Source organism: Colius striatus, chromosome 2 (genome assembly GCF_028858725.1).
Source record: "Colius striatus isolate bColStr4 chromosome 2, bColStr4.1.hap1, whole genome shotgun sequence".
Taxonomy (NCBI): Eukaryota; Metazoa; Chordata; class Aves; order Coliiformes; family Coliidae; genus Colius; species Colius striatus.
In genome coordinates this window covers 101,687,147-101,707,396 of record NC_084760.1, presented here as the reverse complement: position 1 = coordinate 101,707,396, position 20,250 = coordinate 101,687,147, and the positions used below count along the sequence as shown (strand labels likewise).

The following is a 20,250-nucleotide window of genomic DNA, read 5'->3' as shown; positions in this document are numbered from 1 at the left end:
TGTTCTTGGAAAAAGGAGAGCTGGGCTTAGGATGGAAGCTTCATCTTTTCCTTAATTACAGAGAGGTTAATACCGCTGCATACCTAACCATTTGAGACAAGCTAAGGAATTCAGCATGTACTGCCTGCAAGGTAGTCTCTGAAACACACTGCAATGCTGTAAATGCTGTGTATTTGGGAAGTGATGGAAACCATACTCCTCAGTGGTCTAACTAAGACTAATTTTCTTGAAACAAATACTGTCAGCAACCAATCAGCTACTATCAAGACACCTCAAAACATCTCCTAATTAGTAGATAATTGTGTTTCAGGTAATTCATCACAATGGTATCTGTCTTGGGCAATTGGTTTTTAATCCATGCATTTGCTAGTATTGTTGTTCTCAGACGTACGTGCCCAAACACCATACAGTAAAATGGAAACTGCAATAAACAAAACCATGAGAACGGATGCATTTTACTTTGATTTATAAAACAAACACCAAAAAGTTCCTTTCTGCAGGAACAATTTGTCTTCCTTAGAATCAGGATTTCTTTTAATGGCTCAAATACAGAGTAGCAGCAGAGATCTGAATATTTATGTCACTATCTTGGGCACTTGAGGTTGTAGTTAGAACTTAAGCAGTCACCTGCAACCCAACTAATGTACAAATGTACTAATGTGCTAACATCCACCTGCAACTCAACTAATGTGCAAAAACATAAATTGCAATTGTATCAACAAAACAAAGAACACACCTGAAAATGTGATCTATTTTCCATCATGATACTGGGGGAAAAACATTTAAAAAAGAACATCACCAGAGGAAAAAAAAAAAATCTCTTTCAAAGTACTCTGAAGTACTAAGACACTGCATCACTGACACTTTTCATTGTACTTACCTAACATCTGTGCATGTTATACATGTGATACAGCGACTGTTTGTTGTAATGAGATTCAAAGCCACAGATGTTTCACTGTCAGTGGTTGGGTGTGCTCCACATTTAAAGTAAAACTCCTGAAATATTGAAGGAGAGATAAAGAGAAGATTACATACCTGCTGCTCATGTCCTCCCTTTATCTTAGGCTAACTGACATTTGAGACAACAGACAAATAACTGCTGCCAACAGAGAAGGAGGACAATTGGTAGGAAAGGTTTACAAGCAGTCTCTTGCAAAAATACCAGCCTAATGTGTATTTTGTTCAGTGATTCCCCTAGAAAAGAAGGTATCTACTTGTGCACTGATTCGATACTGGTGTACTACATTCTGTGTTTTTCTGGATTCATAAAAAACCCTATTGCATCTTGACTTCATCAAGGCACAGCCAAAGGCAGAATACTAAGCATTGTCAAATATGTATTAGTATTTCCACTTGTTACAGATGTTACCATTCTGAACTCTAGAACACAGAATTTTAGCTCTGAATTCATAAAGATTAGCCTTGGTTTCGTGACGTTAGAAATCTATATGATATAATCTTACCACTATTATAACAAGAAGCTCTAGCTCTCTTGGGACATATATTTAATTAGCAATTATATATTATACTGTATTTGAATTGTTTCAGTCCATACTGCTCTATAGAGCTACTTAGACTGTTTTCATTAGCATAATACTTTTTTACAAACCATGTGCTTTGTTCTCTTTCCCATTGCTCTCCAGGGAAAGCCATACCAATCATGCTGTGCTTTGATAAGAATTTGTTATAAAAGATTGTTTTAAATGTCTGAATCACTCTATGAATATGTAAATAAAAGCAGTCTGAAGACATGTGCTTGGCAATAGGAGCCACAGATTACAGTTTTCAGTTTCTTTGTTCCTATGAGACCTTTTTTCCAGTATCAAATTGTGGAAGTTTGGAATGAAAACATTAAGACTGGCATAAATGAAGTGTGAATTGGAAGGTAAGAGTATAAATGCATCAGAAGAAATGACAAGAAAGTGGCATAACAAAAATGACAGATGTTAACGGCATCAAGATACTAAGATTGCAAATGATTCTCATGACACTGAGACTGGGGAAAAAAACATCCCAAAGAAAAAACACAGACAGTGAATAAATCACATCATTTCCTAGTGACTCATGGAGGTGGAACAGGATAAAGGAAAAAAAAAAGTTACAGTTACTGTTAATTTCTTTAGAATGCAAGTCACATCCAAACCCCCACATTAAGAACTCAACAGCTGTGAAAAAGATTTGCTAGGTCACATCTCCTAGTGTCACTTCAAGTTCCTAGACTGACTCTCTGGACACATATTTTAGTACTTGACAGTATATGAACACAAGAGAATGAGTGTGGCTGAACGAAATCAGTTTTGTTTAATACAAATCCACTTTTCCCTCTATAAAGCCTTTCTCTGAGATTTACTACAGTACTATACTAAAACCTGTCCAGAAAAAAAACTCACTCTTTCTCAGTCTCGAAACATCTGTTAATTACTGGTTTTTGTTTTTCTCAGTGGTGACCATTTAGATATATTGTATATTTCTACAAGACAAATACAGTATTATGCAGCAATACCTCTAAGGTAGCAAGTAGTAACTAAGATATGAGAAGCAGTATTACAACCTTCCTCCTAAGTCAGATGTATGCAAGATTCAACACAAATACAACATCCAAACTCCACTATAAGTTAAAGACTCATTGTTTGAAGCATGAGTAGAAGCTTGAGAGTACTGAAGAGGTAAGAGCATAGTTTAAAGACAACTCTATTTTTAAAACCAAGTCATTGTTCACAAAAGTTTTGAAACATAGAATTGTTAACAGTTGGAAAGGATCTTTAAGATCAAAGTCCAACCACTAACCTAACACTGTCAAGCCCATCACTAAACTAAACTACATCCCTCAGCATCCATGTGTCGTTTGAATATCTCCAGCGATGGTGACTCTGACACCTCTCTGTGCAGCCTGTTCCAATGCTTACTAACCCTATCAATGAAAAAGTTCTTCCTAATGTCTAATCTAAACCTTCCCTGGCGCAACTTGCAGACATTTCTTCACGTCCTATCATTCATTACTGGAGAGAAGAGATTGATCACTGTTGTAGAGAGTTCAGCTGGCTGCCAATCAATACATCTATGTTCTCTTCTGCCAGACAGCTTTCAAGCCACTCTGCCCCAGGCCCATAGTGTTGCATGGGTTTGTTGTGGCCCAATTGCAGGACCCAGCACTTGGCCTGTTGAAACTCATGCAATTGGCCTCAGCCCATCACTCCAGCCTGTGTAGTCACTTGTCCGTATTTAATGCAGATATAACATCATCTTTCTATCCTGTTTCATAACTTCAGGAAAAAGCCAGAAAATATGCTTAAAGTTTTCCTTACACAAGTCTTTAGATTTTCCATATTTTTTCTCTTGTTGAACATAGTTACATATGCACAGCTTTTAAATATCAGCTCAACTTGAAGCATTTCAGCAATCAAGAATGAGTCAATGGAGCTACACATTCATCCAGAGTACATGAAAACCTTACACAGTCTGTAACTTTAATTTATTTCCAACCTTTAAAAATGTATCCATTAATCTTTGTATTATTTGTTAATAGGTTTTGGAGCTTGGATGTTCTTTGCCCTTTAATGTGATTTTACTTTTGTTGAAATTAAATGGTAAGAAGGATTTATTTGAATGCAGGAGAAGTCTTGAAAATACCTCCTTGCTTCAGTACATCTTTGGCATACAACTAAGAATATCGATAACTCAGTATTGCAGAACAGATAAACTATGAGCAATGAAACAAAAAAATTATTTTGATAAAATTACCCTCTACAATAAAATTATGTGAGTCACATGCAAAAATAAAAATAGTAATAAATAAATAAAGCTCTAAACCACTTGAAATAGCTTTAGACTTAGCTGTGGGTTTTTTTTTTCTAAAAGAGTGTCTGTTTGATGATTCTAATTCTTTTGATAATACCTCACAATAAGTTTCCCATCATGAAAGCTGTTTAATGAAGATGTAATTGAAATAAAGCAATAGATTTCTTACTCAAGAAACTAAGACATATAGAATATTGCCTAAACCTCAGGGGGAAAAAAAAAAAAAAAAGAAAAAAACCAAGAGTTTTCTGCTACATTCCAAAAACATTTCCTCTGTAGACTTAGAAGTATAGAGAAGTAATTTTCCTATCAGCCCAAAAACTACTTTAAGAAAACTTCTGTACTAATTATATTTTCAACATGCTTTGGTGTTGTTGGATAGAGAACATTATGGAATATGAAAATAATATCTGAATTAACAAAAGAAAATATTGCCACTCTACCAAACTATTCATTGAAAGACTCCCTGCTTGAGTAAACTGCAATTAAAGAAATAGCAAATCTTAATATTACATGCAAACAGAACAGAGGGCTCATTAAAATTGGGTTTTTTTTAAAAATTCTTCAAGATTATAAGTATTTGTTCAGAAGAAATCTTCAAAGAATAAAAACCTAATTTATAACAAATGTATTGAGACTCACACTACAATAAAACTAATTCACTTATAAAATGTTCACTTTCGCAAAGCCAAAAAGCATCAACTCACACAACTCACAATTTTATAAAACTAAAACCACAGTCTACACCTGTAGGCCTGTCTAACATCAGTGCTGTGATGGGGGCTCAGAGTTACAGGGAGAGACTGGAATCAGCATACAAGTTTTTCAAAGTGCCTGAGTTCTGGCATGGTATACACGGTATTTCCTTATTTTTTTAATCATAGTAATACACATTCCAATTGTTTGAAGACTTTTGGAAGTCATGAACTCAATTAAGTTCCCAGCTGCAAATAAAAATTTATGTAGCCCAGTTTTACACATTGCATACACACACATTCCACAAACATTTATTACATCTACCAGATTTCCCAGCAACTTAATATACATGCAAGCATAGACTTTTTAAGTCAGAGTATATATGTATGAACCTATGAAGAAAGATAACACCTCAGCACAAGGTGCTTCTCAACTAAATTCCAGTAATGAAATTGCTGATACTGAAATACAAGGGAAGTGGAGTTCAGCCACTTCTTAATTCTCCAGCCTTCCATGTCATCAGGCAGGTAAATGTAGCTATTCTTTGATTTAGCCTTTACCTCAGTATATGATAGCCTAAAGGAGGGAAATTTGATGGATCATTTAAATCATTAACGTTTCAAAGTTAATCTTCAAACAGGTGTAGAGACCTTGGAGCCAGACAATTTAGGACGACTAACCCTCTAATTTTGCCAGACTGTCACACTCATACAAGCAATTGTTACTACTTAAGGTTAACATTAAAATGTCTCTCTACACAACATTATGTTACAGTATGGTATGAGAGAATACTTCCAGAATTTTAACCTTACATTGAAAAACCATTACATAAAAGGGATGGGCAAAAATTCATGTCATTATCAGACCACTATTTGAAAGATTATTTCTCCTTTCTGTGTTTGTGTTCTCATGCGGTACAAAAATTTGACTAATGGTTTGGGGTTTTTTTCATTAAGTATTTCTGTTTAGCAATGAGCAAGGTTGTCAAGAAACTACTGTAAAAGTTGAGACAAAATTTAGTGCTTAGTTCTGAAAGTAAGTAGTTTTATAGTCACCTTCTACTGCAGTGAATACCTTTAGATCATTTTCTTGCCTAAGGGCATAGGTTTCGAGAAATTGTGAACATTCTGTGTAACACTACAAACGTCATCCTTTTGGTAGCATATCTGATAGATTGTTGTTTAGAGAATGGAATAGTCATTGTTCTTACATATTTGTCATATTGTTCACTCCTGTTACCACTTTTTTGCTACACAACATCATAAAAAGTGCAAGGGGGAAGAAAAAGTTCAAAGACACATGGTCAATGTTAGCTACATTTTATGAAACTCAAGAAAAAAAAGCTCAATTTTTTTTTTTTTAAATATATTTTACCAAAAGATGAAGAAGGATGTACAGTCAAGAAATAATTCTTCGAGATTATAGTAAGCAACTCTTAAGTGACTGTGATAGACTCATCAAGGCATTGTATATGTAAGACTGCTCCACTTTCGTGAGCCAATAGTGTTTGGACTAGCTCTAGTTACTGGAAGACATCTTCCTTAGAATAGTGGCCTGCACTACCAATTTCCCAGTTCCCCTGTGCAGCTCAGCAGATGCCACCAAGAACCTCAGATCAGGTATTTAGCATTGTGAGCATCACCTAGTACCAATTGCTTGGTGAGGGCTAGTCTGAACTTTTTTAACTAAGCAATGACTCCAGCCTGTTAAGACCAAAGGAAGGAAATTATTAAATGTAACTCAAATTTTTGCAATATAACTGTTTTTAGAGCAAAAAAAGTCATAAAACAATATCATTCCTATCATTTGTCTGAAATTCGGGTATCTAACTCTTCCATTTCTTTTTTGTATTGAGTTAATCTGGAACTGTTATTGCAACACTTGTAGCTGAGAAACTAACCTTTGGGTTTGCTCCTGTCACCAATATTACTTTCTAGGCAAGTGACCAGTAAAGTCAGCTCTTGAACTGCCTCAGTGGCCATGGACAAACTGTTAACTCACTTTGATGCATAGTACTGGACCAGCCTTTAAGCTGCAGCACGTAACTCAAGTATTGTTTCACTGTTTAAGAATCACATAAATTGATCACCGCAAGAAGTAGAGTAACACATGTGATTTATTGATTATTCTCTATTAGGTGGAACAATAATCAAGGATATTAAGTGACAGTGGATTTGAAGGTTCTTAGCATAGATTTTAAGAATTCTATGAAGCAAAGAAGATAGATGTTGGTCACTTTAAGAATTCACATAGCAATACTAATAGAGGTCTTTCAAAAGCACAATCACTACACTCACACAACATTTCTCTGCCATAAAAAAAGAAAATCTTACAAGTAAACTTTCAGTTTGAAAGAAAAGATCCTGTGAAAAACTCATCATCCGATCTTGGGCCTATAAATTCAGAATAGAATTAAAATAAGCAGCAAGAATGAAAAGAAAAGGCTGCAACCAATATCAACATTTCTACAAAAATTTCCCCAGTCCTTACACTTCCAACTCCACAGTGTCTTTGCTGTACAAAACACAGTAGGAGGACAGTATGGCAGTTCATGGATGCTGTAGGAAGCATCAGCTTTGAAAAAATGTCTTTATGAGACGCAAGAAGAAAAACTGATATCCCAGAAGATATCAAATATTGCATAGTAAGCATTGCTAATATACCACTGATAATTAAGCTTACCTCAAAGATAAGTTAAAACACCTTTTAACTTTTTTTATCATGACAATGAAGTCATGATATGCTAAATTTCAATATCTGTAAGAAGTATCTATTTATTTAATTTGACAATAAACAAAAGTAGAATTAAAACGTAGAAGAAATATGAGAATTTCTCAAATATATGGTTTCTAACGGAACCCCATTGCACTTCTCAAAATGCCTCTAGCTAAGAAGAAGAAAGATCTGTTATCCACAATAAAAGCTCTTTAGGATGAGCATCCTTTGCCAACTCTTCACTGTCAGACTATGCCTGGTCTCAGTGAATACATCAACTTTGACCTGTGTGAAGGATGAGGAAGGGAGTTAAAATTCTCATCATATTTTTGTGACAAGCACCAGTTTGGGGCACAAATGTTACTCTCCTGTATTTTTCCAAACTTCTTCTGTTCAGTAATTACAGTTGCAATCTAAATGTGTCCAAGAGACTAAAAGGCAAATTTTAATAAGTTCATGTAAGGAAAAAAAAACCCAAAACATCCTGTTCCAGTTATGTGTCTCAGAATCATACTATTCACCATAGCTTTTATTCAGTTGAGGCTATATATAAGTCATATAGTCAAGTATTTCAACAGATAGCCTATATTTATAAAGCTATTTTGAGTGTAGTAGGATTACAGTATGTGAGATGTACACGTTATTCACAATTCTTTACAACACATAGTATTTTAGTCCTGACCAAGTCACTTAAACCAAGTTTTAGGCATACAACAATATATCTAAAAATTAATTTAAAAATATTTTTGGAGATGTTTTCAAGTGCTACAAAATAGCAACAGCCTCTATTCTCATCATATCCAGATCTCACTTTTAGCTACTTTCTTAAAAACTCAAGTCCATAAAGAAACAAAAACCAAGCAATCTTTTGTTTATGTATTTATTTCCCTAGTATTTGTGCCAGGGGATGTTTCTATCTTTCATTTTTCCACAATTCAGTGGAAGAATAATAGAAATATTGTTCAGGACAGCTAGCCACCATTCAATTTTAATTATCAGTCTAATATGATGTAACCAAGACTTTTAAGGATTTAAAGTATCTTACGATCCATTTGAGGGAGACAATTTCCATCTAACTTTCAGTGATCTATACCAACAAGGTTGTTTCTGTATAATGGTGCATACAGTTTGCATCTCTATTGTCTGCACTACAAAAAGAAAAAAAAAAATACTTACTAGTAAATTTTTAATAACATCTACAAACAACATAATTAAGATTCAAATAACTGGTATGATAGTAACTGGTATGGCAGTAAAAACTATAAAAGTTTATAAGGATGTCTGGCCTCTGGAGATATTGTACAACTATGATTCAATAGGACCTCTGTGGGTAAGAAAAACAAGAAATGCAGTATCTACCATGTAATATTGTCTCCTTTTCTACTCGAATAGACACAGTGGTAACAAAGAACACAAATGCCTTGGGAATTCCTTAGCTGCTGCTGCCCACACAATAGATTTAAATCACCCAGGTAAACACTGTGTGAAAGTGACTTCTCCCATTTTTAGCAACAGCATTTCTCATTTGCTTTGTTTGTCTAAAGGCAGACATACACCATGCTTCATTTCTTTGCAAGGGGTGGCTGAGGCTCAAATAATTGTCACTAGTTTTGTTGTCATTCCTTTGAGAAGCAATATTTCCATGACAACAGACAGAATGGACAGGACTCTTCAGCATGATCCAGCTCTTCTATCATCCATTTTCTTATAGTACGGACAAAGAAAGGAAGGCTGTAGGGCAAAGGGTTCTTTGCCTGGAATGCTGTCTCCTAGTGGAAAAGTCCTATAAACATTTAGCCAGTCACTAGAAATGCATAACTAAAATGTCACAGGTACTGCAATGTCTATAGTATGTAGAAATACAGTTAAGATAGTTAACAGCTCTTCAAAGAGAATGGCTATGCTTTCACATAATGTGCCCTAGAAGAGTGAAAACTCTCCCCACTCCGTTCCCAACTTTTTCCATGTTTCACTTAAAAATACAATCTCTGATCAACCCTAACTTCTGGGCTGAACCAAGACTGCAGTTGTCAGGTTTATTAAATTATCTAGCCCAGTCTCCCAAATCATTCTGCTGAATTTGTTCACCGGGTTTCAGCACGCATGAAACAGTTTATTTTGAAAAAGTACTTTTTAATTCCTTGAGTCACAGAGGAAGTTTCTGTTTCAAAGTAGTTTCTTTTAAAAGTAGAATCCAACTGTCTAAATTTGTTGATTCCTGTAGAGAATCAATCCTTTACTTTGAGCTTAGAAATTCAAATGTGATTGTCAGAGGAAATTATGTGAACATAAGCCATAAAAGGGCTCAAGGAGGGAAGAAACTCAAATACTGTATGATATCAGATCCTCAGGTCATGCTTCTTATGACACAAGTTGTTTACACTTACAAGTTTCAGTGATTTTTTTTTTTCTCCATCTATGCTAACAAACACTTGGGATAAAGACAGTGATCAGGAACTTAAACTGACTACAGAATACATCTAAAATGTAAAAGAAACAGGACTCTCACACTGGAGCTGTATATTGCATAGCTGACATTACACTGTAAGGTCTCTTAAAGAATCTGACCTTGAGCTTCAGAGAAAAGACCACAGAGCTAGCAAATCACAGATATTTACATCATTTAACTGCTACTTTTCATAAGTATTTTAAACATGAAAAATTACACGGTCTAGTCCATAAATATTGCTGCATTTCTGTTGTATGCTCACATCCATCTGATCCTATTACAACTGAAAGTTTTAAAGTTGGTTCATCCCTTGATCATCAAAGGAACTGGCCAAGTTTAAAGCTTAGAAGGTATTTCTACCCCAATAACCACCTTTAAAAATTTAAATCAGATTAGCTATTTAGATTTTACTTTTAAAAAGTAAAACAAACTATAACATCCAGTAAAAACACCTCAGAAACTTGTTAGAATTTTCAGTATATAAATGCATGATTTGTTACTTCAAAATTAGGAAATACAGATAAATGTCCACTGTTTTATATTACTCATATTAAGAAGTCAGGCACAAAGTATTGTTATGGTATCAAGTGTACCAATACCTAATAAAATGGTGTTATAGGCTAAAGTTCTATAAAAATTTTCACAGAGGTTCTTGAAGGTTACTAGATGTTCTTGAAAGTTAGTGGGCTACAGTAAATGAAGGGGGTAGGGGGGCTAAAAAAATTACCACAAAAAGCCCTCACACACCAAGAAATCTCTTTAGCTAATTTTGTCCTGCAAAACTCACTAAAATCTTAGTAATAACATGAATATGTTCTCTGTCATTTCATCATCTGTCATGATTCTATGATCCCATAATTTAGTTTAATCTGCTCTGTTGTTCTCTTTTTAAAAAATATGGTTTTAATATATAATATATACAGATGAGCTAGATGCAATATATATGCAAGGTGAGCTTGAAATCATAAAGTGGGACATATACTACCTCCTGTATAAACTTAAAGAAAAAAATGTTTGCATTGTACTCCTTCCTATAGTTTCCAACATGCTGAAAAATGCAGCAAGTTAAGTAAGCATTTAACATAAGCTTATTTAATTTGTGTATTGATACAGACAATAACCATTACCAGTAGTTGACCGCACAGTATCTGATTTGAAAATGTATTTCTGTTATTAAAACCAGAAAGATGGACATTTTTTCCTTTGAGATAATACACAGATATATTATCTAGTGGCTATTTGCATAGTTTTCATATAATGTGGGTGGTGCCTTGATAGACTGTTTTCACTAAAATGATTTAATCTGGTTTTCCAAGCAACCCTTTATCTAATTACCCTGTATTCATTGTAAAAACAAGCAGCAAAAAAATAATAATTGGTTTTTTCCTAACTTAAAATCAGTTTCCAGGGAGAATAAGGCTATATCCACATTATAAAACAGCTTCTTATTAAAGAGTATCCAAGAGCATTTTGAGGGGATTGAACAATCATCCATAGACAAGCTTCAGTGTTAGCAAGGTCCCTCTTGTATTTCAGATGTTGTCAGCTAGCATGTCTGAAGCAGAGTTCAGGAGCAGACACACCCAGGCACAGTTTGCAGGGAATGGTTTCCATCCCTGTTTTGGGAACTGAGAAAACTTAGTAGCTGCAGGTGTGTCATTTAGCCTTCAGGCATGAAGAATATTACTAGCAACATTTGACCTTGTGGTGCTCCTTGGAAGAGTAAGTGGGGTCATGGGTGGCATCTCTCTACTTCTAGAAACACATTTTTGCTTCCTGGCTGATGCTATTTCCCAGTCTGGTTTCCTTTACTAAGTTCTTCATTTAGCATTTCAAAAATTATTTTACAAGACAGATCTTACAATAAAAATAAAACTGTCAAAGCCTTGACTTACAAATTACCTCAAAATATATATTTCAAAAAAACACACAAGTTTAATATGTATGTATTAGTAAACTATTTTACTTCAGTTTCATGTGAGGAAAAGTAGTAACCTGAAAGACACAGATGCATGGCCAAAATCATTGCCTTGTAATGGGCTACCAGAAAAATAATGGAAAAAATGGAGACACAGACATTACCATGGACATTAAACAAAAATAGTTGTCCAGATGCATTGTCTTATTCACAAGATTTCAAACACATCATGCTGAGTCCCCAGTGCTGTAAATACCTGGACACTCTGCTGAATGCACCAGAGTGGTGTGACAGCACTCATACTAACATGCAGTAATTCATACCCTCCAGAGCACCAGCAGCACTCTAGTAAAAATGACATGAAACTAAAGCTATCCCTGACTTACGGGAATGTGGCAGGAGAGCAAAACATGGAAATAGTGATCTGCTTCTCTCAAGTTCTCTCCATATGTTGTACAGCTTGCAGAGGTAACTGAGGCAAGGAGATGAATCTGGCTTTGTTCACACAATAACAGGTTTATTATAGCATTTATTATGAGAGAACTTTTTCCAGACTCCAAAACTCTCCCATAGACAGCATAAGCAATTAAACAGTTAGCATTTACCAGACACTACCGTGCACTTACCACCTCCTTTGCAGCTTCCTGAGTGCTATTCATTCTGCATAGGCATTATCTCACTTAATAGCAGCAATGTTCACTAGACAAGCTCATAACTTGAAAACAAACTTTCCATCACATAGCCTATATGTTCATGAATATGTAAGACATATGTAGGAAGACCTTGGATAAGCACATTGCATAAAATAATCCCTTCAGGGTAATTGGTAGTTAAAATGAGAAATGCATTTGTCTGGAAAACATACATAGCATTTAAATGTGCAGGCCTGAAAATTCTAAAAATGCACCCTTCCACTTTTAGAGAAAAGTTACAGCTAGGTAGCAGATGTGGTTTTGCTTTTCTACCTTCACATGTTTACAGTTTGAACTTTAACACACTCTGATCCAGTCTTGAAGAAACAAAACCCATTACTTCGAATGCATTCTAGTCCTTAATACGACAAGTAGCATTTCCAGTCCCACAATATGACTTTCCCCAGCAACACCTTGGAAAGCACACACATTTATATATAGAAAACCTGTGTCCAGCTCCTTCCCAAACATACAGTACAACTCCTAGGAAAAAGAGTATGCAACTGCAGTTGTACAGACACAAATATCTTGCTCATGTGCTCCATATTTTATCCTTCCTACTGTGCAAAATTCTTCATTCGTGTTGAGCACAGGAACTGGAACCCAGGACAGTACAGCGTAGGGACAATACTCATGACACTTAAGGTTACCATCTGCAGAAGCACTATACCTAAATGAAGGTCCCCTGTGTACTTCTCCACTTGGCCATTCTGATATACTTAATGCACAAAGTACAGAAATCATAACTGCTGTCAGTTGCAAGCCCAATGGCAGCGGTGGTGGTCTGTGGCAGTAACTTAACAGATAAACCACTCTTATCTCCACGGACTGGATGAAACAAACAGCACTGTTTTACCTATATCAAAAAGTCCTTGACAGAAGTTAATTTCAGAACCACAAACTCCCTCTAAACTACATTGGTTTAGATCCCTGTATTGACTTATCAAGAAGACGATGTGGGCCGTGCCTTTGCCTTCCTGAAGGCTGGCATACCAGCAACATTGCAAGCGCCAAGCAGACTTTTTCAAACATGTGATTCAATTGCTCTTGAGGAATATAAGCAGGGAGAAGAGAAATTCATGGTAAATTGTCCCACATGTAACACTGACATTTTCATGAAATTGAAAGACATTTCCAACCATGCCAATGCTTATTCATCTAGGGGCCTGAAACAAGGCCTCAGTTTCCCAACAGGCACCCTGAAACTCCCTGATCCAAACCTGGACAGGCAGTAAGTCTATCATAATGTTGCGAAGAACAATCTGATATTTTCTACAAGCATGAAAAATTAAAAAAAACAAATAAAAACAAAACAAACACAACATCACCACACAAGAATCAAGAATGACTTGTTGGGTTGTTGTGGTTTTTCTGAGCCTCTCCCAAAAAGCAAAATGATAAACAGGCCCTCAAAAAGCACATTCAAGATCTTAAATATGTTCAAAAGTAACTCAATATCTGACATAAATGACATTTTACAGTAAAAATAAAAACAACTCATGTAATAACAGGGGAAACAATATTACCTTAAATTTTGCTACAAATATTATGTTAATGCATGGAGGTTAATTCTTTTTAAGAGGTCCTGATGTTGATCTAATTTTTGCGCCACTTTTTTGGGGGGGCAGGCAGTCAGTTGTTGTTTGGGATTTTTATTATTGGGCTGTAGGGCTAATTTGAACTCAATGTTTTCCAGCATGTTGGGTCATACATTTTGCATATTTCTTTCTGCATGTTTTTTAACAACACTTGACTTTTAAGCTACTTAGAAAACTAAATACTCTACATTAAAGTTTAAAAAAGCTGCACAAATTTATTAGTTTAGGTTTCTCTGAACTACAAAAATCAGTTGAAGAAAATCCTCACAGAAATACAGCTTTATAAATGCTTCAGCAAAAACAAGAATTAAGTTATCACAGCAAATCGTTATTGACAGGTTAGCGATCCTGCAAGCAACGCACTATTGCGTAGCAGCATTTAAGTTAAAGCATCCAGAAATCAATCTGTGGGTGCCACCTCCACACATAAAACTCATAGCACCTTTATATAGGTAACTCCACAGTGGTTTTTTTGGTTTTTTTTTTATTTTTATTTTTGCCTTTTACAGCCTCAAATTCACATAGGAATAAGATTTTTGTTTGCATAGAATGAGATATGGACTGTTACAGCTTCTCCTAATGGCACCATAACAGTGGTGTTCAGTGAGAACTTATTTCTTCATAACTGTTACACAAGCACAAAAGCTACATGGCTTCTCTTTTTAGCAGAAGATAATAAATCCATTGATACATCTTGAATACTCTTGAGCCAGTTCTGATGTTGTAATGATGAGGTAAGCAGGAGTGCGAGACAGCTTTATGCCTCAAAAAGGACAAAACCCACTTTTCATGACACCTTCCTCATCTTCTGGCAGCACTTTAAGCACATGTAGCTTTTAAGAAAAACTGGTAACTGCAGTTACTTTGACTACATTGAAATACTGCAGTGGAAAACCTCAACATTTTATTTTGGAATGCCCCAATACTTAACTGTCCACAGAGCTGCAATGATACATGGTACAACTGATTAGTAGAAGTATTAACTCAGTGACATGAAATTTCACAAAGGTTCAAAAAAGAACTGTTGCAATACATAATTTCAAAAACAATCTGAATAAAATGCTCTTAAGTTGCTGAGGTTGTTTAATCCATGTTTTTAACCATCCATTGTGATGAAGCAAGGGGAATACTTGACTTCTAAGCATCCTCTCAGCAAACAGGCTGAAATACTGAGTATTTCTAATGATACTGTAAGAGTTTCACTAAGCCATTTATATATTTATACAGTTAATTAATATGCACTCAAATTAATGTCCCATTAGGGTATGTGCTTAAAGCATAGAGCACTGCTAACTTCAGCAGACTGTTTGTATATTTAAAGTTTGGTATAGACCTAAAGCATCTTCTTGAGTTGGGCCATTGAGGTAGCAAAGACATTCCTCATTACAATTTGAGCTTTCTGGACTCAAAACAGAAGTTTTGCTTATACCTGAGTTCTCTGAGCAAGAAATAGATGTTGTATACTGAAGACAGCCACATTTATGTTGCTTCTTATATACTACTGAGAATCCAGGCACTCAACAGCAGTTATCCAAGAACTATCCATCACATTAGCATGAATCGTGAGATAGGGAGCCCATAATTTGTGGCAGCATTTCTGACATGAATTTCTTGCAGCCCCTGGTGAGAGCTCACAGGTAATGCCACTGGCTGCATTCTTTCACACCACCATGTCCTATAAACATTGCATACTTATTTTGAATATATTTCTGATTTGTAAAAATGAGCTTAATTCATAAGCTGCATGCACAGCAGAATACACAGAGTTTAAAAAACTGATCCCTAATCAGTTACAAACCTGATCTCTTAGAAATAGGTAAACAAAAAGTAGAGTAGATGATAGCTACTCCAAACTTAATACCTTCACCTTTTGGGATCTCAGACCAGAACATCAGGCATGGAAACTATAGGTGAGAGAATTTATGCAAAAGTAAGATCTAAAATCTATGCTAAAACTAATAGTACATATTACATAGTGAGTTAGCCTGCAAAATAACATTTATTAAACACTCAATACCAGTTCTTGCCAGAAGGGAATAAAGAAGTTATGCTCTTTCATATAAATGCTGCCTGACATTTGAGGAGAGACTCTTAAATAACTGTACTGTACCCTAACAAACCCACCTTCCTCTGGTTTGATTGCTGATAGATGATTTTGACATTGCATGGTTGAGTGGAAATCCAAGGTTTCAGTCATCAGTAATGCATTTGCAACAGCTTCAGACAGTACCATATTGTGTATATGCCATGTGCAGTGAGCAACAAAAGATTCAGTGAAACTATTTCCAAAATTAATTGAATTACAAAAAGTCATCCCTGAACATATTATACATATTACCACAGGAACTGACTCTACTGTATCTTCTTGAGTTTGTTTCTCTGGTTTTCATGTAATAGCATTTCATTCATAGGCTTCAGTTACTGCTTCCCAATTTTTGTAGGTCTGCAAATATCTGTATATTCTTTAGAACTCTAATAGATCAATACACGAAGGGTATTAATCACCTCCAAATAGTATGTAGAAATGGCTTGTTTAGTAACATACAAAAAATAGATTAACTGTAACACTGCTCTCAGTACTAGGCTTGAGACTATATTATAGCAATAACACATGCCAGTGAGTCATACCTTCTTCCCACATTCCTCCCTGCCATAAGAACACAATACAAAGTGAAGGGGAATCCAAATTCAGTGTATTCATACTAGGTGTAGCTAAGGCAATATATACACATATATATATATAAACACACACAGGAAATAAATTTAAAAAATTAAGCCTTTATATAGATTGTGAAAAAAATGTATTGATCGTATTTATCCCTTATATCTCAGTCTGACAATACTTGGCTTCCCCAAGAAATCTGTTCTGGTAACAACCGGTTATTTCACCACAGTAGATAAAAGCAGTCCATCCAGCCCACTATCCTGTCTCTAATACTTAACACAGATGCCCAAAACAAAACCAACAGAGGACAAACTTAAAATCGTATTTGCCTAGAAAACATTCTTCATTTCCAGCAATTTGTTGCTCATAGAGATTTCCTAAACTATGTGGAGTAACTTCTCATTTAATTGTTCTCAGCAGATTTCTTCCATTAGTTTGCTACTTTGTGAAGGCATTGTAAATTCTACAATGTATCATCCTAAAGAGTTCTGCAGTTTGATTATGTACCTTGGTTGTTTTGATCATGTACTGGAAAAGAATACTGTATCAGGTCAAAATACGAATGATATCTTACAGTGTGGTTAAGACTTCATGATAGCCAACACAGCATAGATACAGAATGCGTTCCCTGCTGCAGTGTGTTATCAACGTTTCAAACATTTATAGAAATAAAATCTCTTACAAATATTAAAGGTGCATTTACATTCAGTTTTGGTTTGCAAATACTATCTACTTTTCAGCACAGTCAATGGAATTATTACAAGAGCTGTGAATGATCTAGGATTTAGTCAGATGGACACAAGCTGTGCTCTGCTCACTTCCCATAACATCAGATCCTTGATACTGGCAGCCTCAGGAGGACATAGAAATGATCATTTAACACATTAACTGCTTTCTTTTTTTGTTACAGAACAAGTCTTCAACTCACCCGAAAGTGCCTCTTATCAAATGATAATGCATCTACACTATCTGAAGAATTTTTCAAGAACTCTATCATTGAAGGAGATGTGAAGTTGTGGTCAACACAACTGCTTATTTTTGAAAGGTCCAGGAAAACCTAGCAGCTGAGCAAAACCATGCAAAGTAATTGCTCATGTAAGACAAGGTGACACTGAAAAATAATGTATCTGAAAGCATGCTTAATGCTCATGTGTTCCAGATAAAGTTTTCTGGAAATAAACCACAGATGCAAAAAAATTCGCAAAAAAAGAGCAAAAAACAATTTTTCTTCCTTTCAGTGGCAGTGTTAAGAAATGAAGAAAAACATCAAAGAGCAGAGAATTTGTTTAGAGAAAGCATTATAATCTTCAGCATATTTTGTATGATCTTTTACAAAACTGACATCTCCCCATATGTAAATAGAAATAGGAGTAGCGGTACATTCAAGATGAGCTAAACTTTTAGTCTGTTAGACACAAAACACAAATGAATGAGTTCCTCTGCATTTGCCAGGTTTCGACACAAACTTCAGCTGATAAACGTTCCTAAAAACTCTTTATTCTCTTGGTGAGATGAGATAAATGAAGAGTATCAAAAAATTGACCTCAATTTTAAGATTTTTCTAGCATCAGAAATAATGCATTGGTTAAAACACTTCTTAAAGAAAAAGTTGAGAGAAAAAATACATATATATATAATTGACCATTCTAAATCATACTTGTTATGGTTGCTGGTGTTGTGCTTTGATGTCATCACTGTGGTTCAGAAAAAAAAGGTATAATATACTATGGAAATACTGCAGTTCTGCACTGGGAAAGAGTGAATAAGGAGTCACGTTGTTTGGCCTTTTTTTTTGGTTATTTGTTGGGTTTTTTTGGTTTTTTGGTTTTTTTTAAGTTAGGATCAATCTTAATTTTAAAGGCTTTCAAGTTTGTTTCCAAAATAAATAATTTAGGTTTTTGTCCTCATATAGAATTAATTTTATTTTATAATTCTTTTTTTTTTTTTTTTTACTTAATATTGGTTTTTCTGCCCCGAGAAGCAGAATAACAGAATTTCTTTGTAAAGGAAAAATTGAACTACTCCAGAATGAGATTCCTTTGAGAATGCCTGTAAAAATGATCTAATTATAGTTCCTTAAAGAAGTAACTGAGAAGGAAATAGAATTGAAATAATTTGTAACTACAATGCAAAGAACTCCAGAACATTTCAAAGATCTTTAACTACTAAGAAAAATCAACTGTCATGTTCCTTTCTTTACTAATCAACTGTTTGAAGTAAGCAACTTCATTCTGTAATTGCTATTAAGTAAATCAATTTAAAGGTCTAAGAAAAAATAATAGAATCATAGCACCTTGTATCTCATAGATGTTGTCTGTGTTCAGTGCTGTTCCCTCTCTTATCTCCTTAAAAAAAACACACCAGTGGCAAAACCAAACCAGCCATACTTAAATAAATTATTTAAAATGGAGAGCTTTACAGAAATACAACCTTATCATAGTTTAGGGCAGCTTCATATGAGGTAATTACAGACATGTAAGCCTGTCTCTGGCCCTGGATAGAATAAATAGCTAATATAGTACTTGATTAATAAAAGAAAGATGTGTAATTAATGTCAATCAACAAGGATTTCTGGTAACCAGACTATCAAACTAACTTGACATTTTTATGAGATTACAAATTTAGTGGAAAATACAATAGTGATATTGCAAGTTAGCCAGACTTGTGTGTGGCATTTGATATAGCACTGACATTTTTATTAAGAAATTAGAACATTGTGAGATCAATATTAGATGGATTTAACTGGTATGTTTCAAAAATGTAGTTTCCCACAGTGAACCATCAAATGCCCATTCTTCAAAGTGGTCTTGCAGTGATCATCTCCTAGCCTTATGTTATTCAAAACATTTGTTAATGATCTGGAAGAAAGCATTAGTACTTATCTTTCAGATGGCACAAAATTCATAGGAATGGAAAATAGTAAAAAGTAAAAGCCACTGGAAAAGTCACGTGAACAGCCCACTTGGCTGAGATGAAACATAACACATATTTTAAATCAATCAAAAAGAAAGTCACACCTTCAGCTGTAAGGGCCAAGCATGCAGGAGTATGTCTGTCCAGGAAGGCAGCAATTTTAATTTTTTGGTGGAACATCATCTGAACTGGAACTGTCAGGATGGCATTATGATTAAATGGTTTAATAAAATTGCTAGATATCAACACTAGGCTTTTAAAGACACTTCTCTCAAGCAGTTTAGAAGCTTTTTTTTTTTAAATTATGCAAGAGAAACTTGACTGGAGATGACCAGATTGGTTCTCGTCTCCACTGTGGAAGCAAAAATCAACCAAAAGCATTAGATGTGTTTAGTAGAACAACTTAACTTAGTGATGAAAGCAGAGACATTTTGGTCAATGGATAGGTTTCTGAAGGGAAGAGGGTTTAAAAAAAGAAATATCAGAAAACTCTCTGAAATGGTTTGCCTCTGTATTAGCTCTGACCCCCTTCTTATATCACAAAATAAAAGAAATACAGTAAAACCATATATAAGGGTCTAGTTTGCTTTACTTAAATTTATGCTTTATTCCCTTTACTGGCCATACCACTAGGCATAAAAGAACATAGTAGTTTAAGTAGTAAGAGCAATAGTCAGAGTCTCTGTTAAGTATGAAAAATACTATGAAACTTGTAGGAAATCTGAAAATTTCTCTTTTAGTCCAGATAAAGAAACTCTCAGTTTTACTTCACAGTAGATTATGTTACAGTAATTATTTTCTGGTAT

General features: G+C 34.9%; 1 protein-coding gene across 1 annotated transcript in view; it reads right to left on the bottom strand.

Annotated features, from left to right (window-relative positions):
* Positions 1-20,250, bottom strand: part of PRKN (parkin RBR E3 ubiquitin protein ligase) — a 710,202-nt gene that overhangs the window by 358,481 nt on the left and 331,471 nt on the right. Inside the window, exon 6 of the mRNA XM_061990230.1 lies at positions 881-996. Within this exon, the coding sequence (XP_061846214.1) occupies positions 881-996 (116 nt within the window). The remainder of the gene's footprint in view (positions 1-880; positions 997-20,250) is intronic.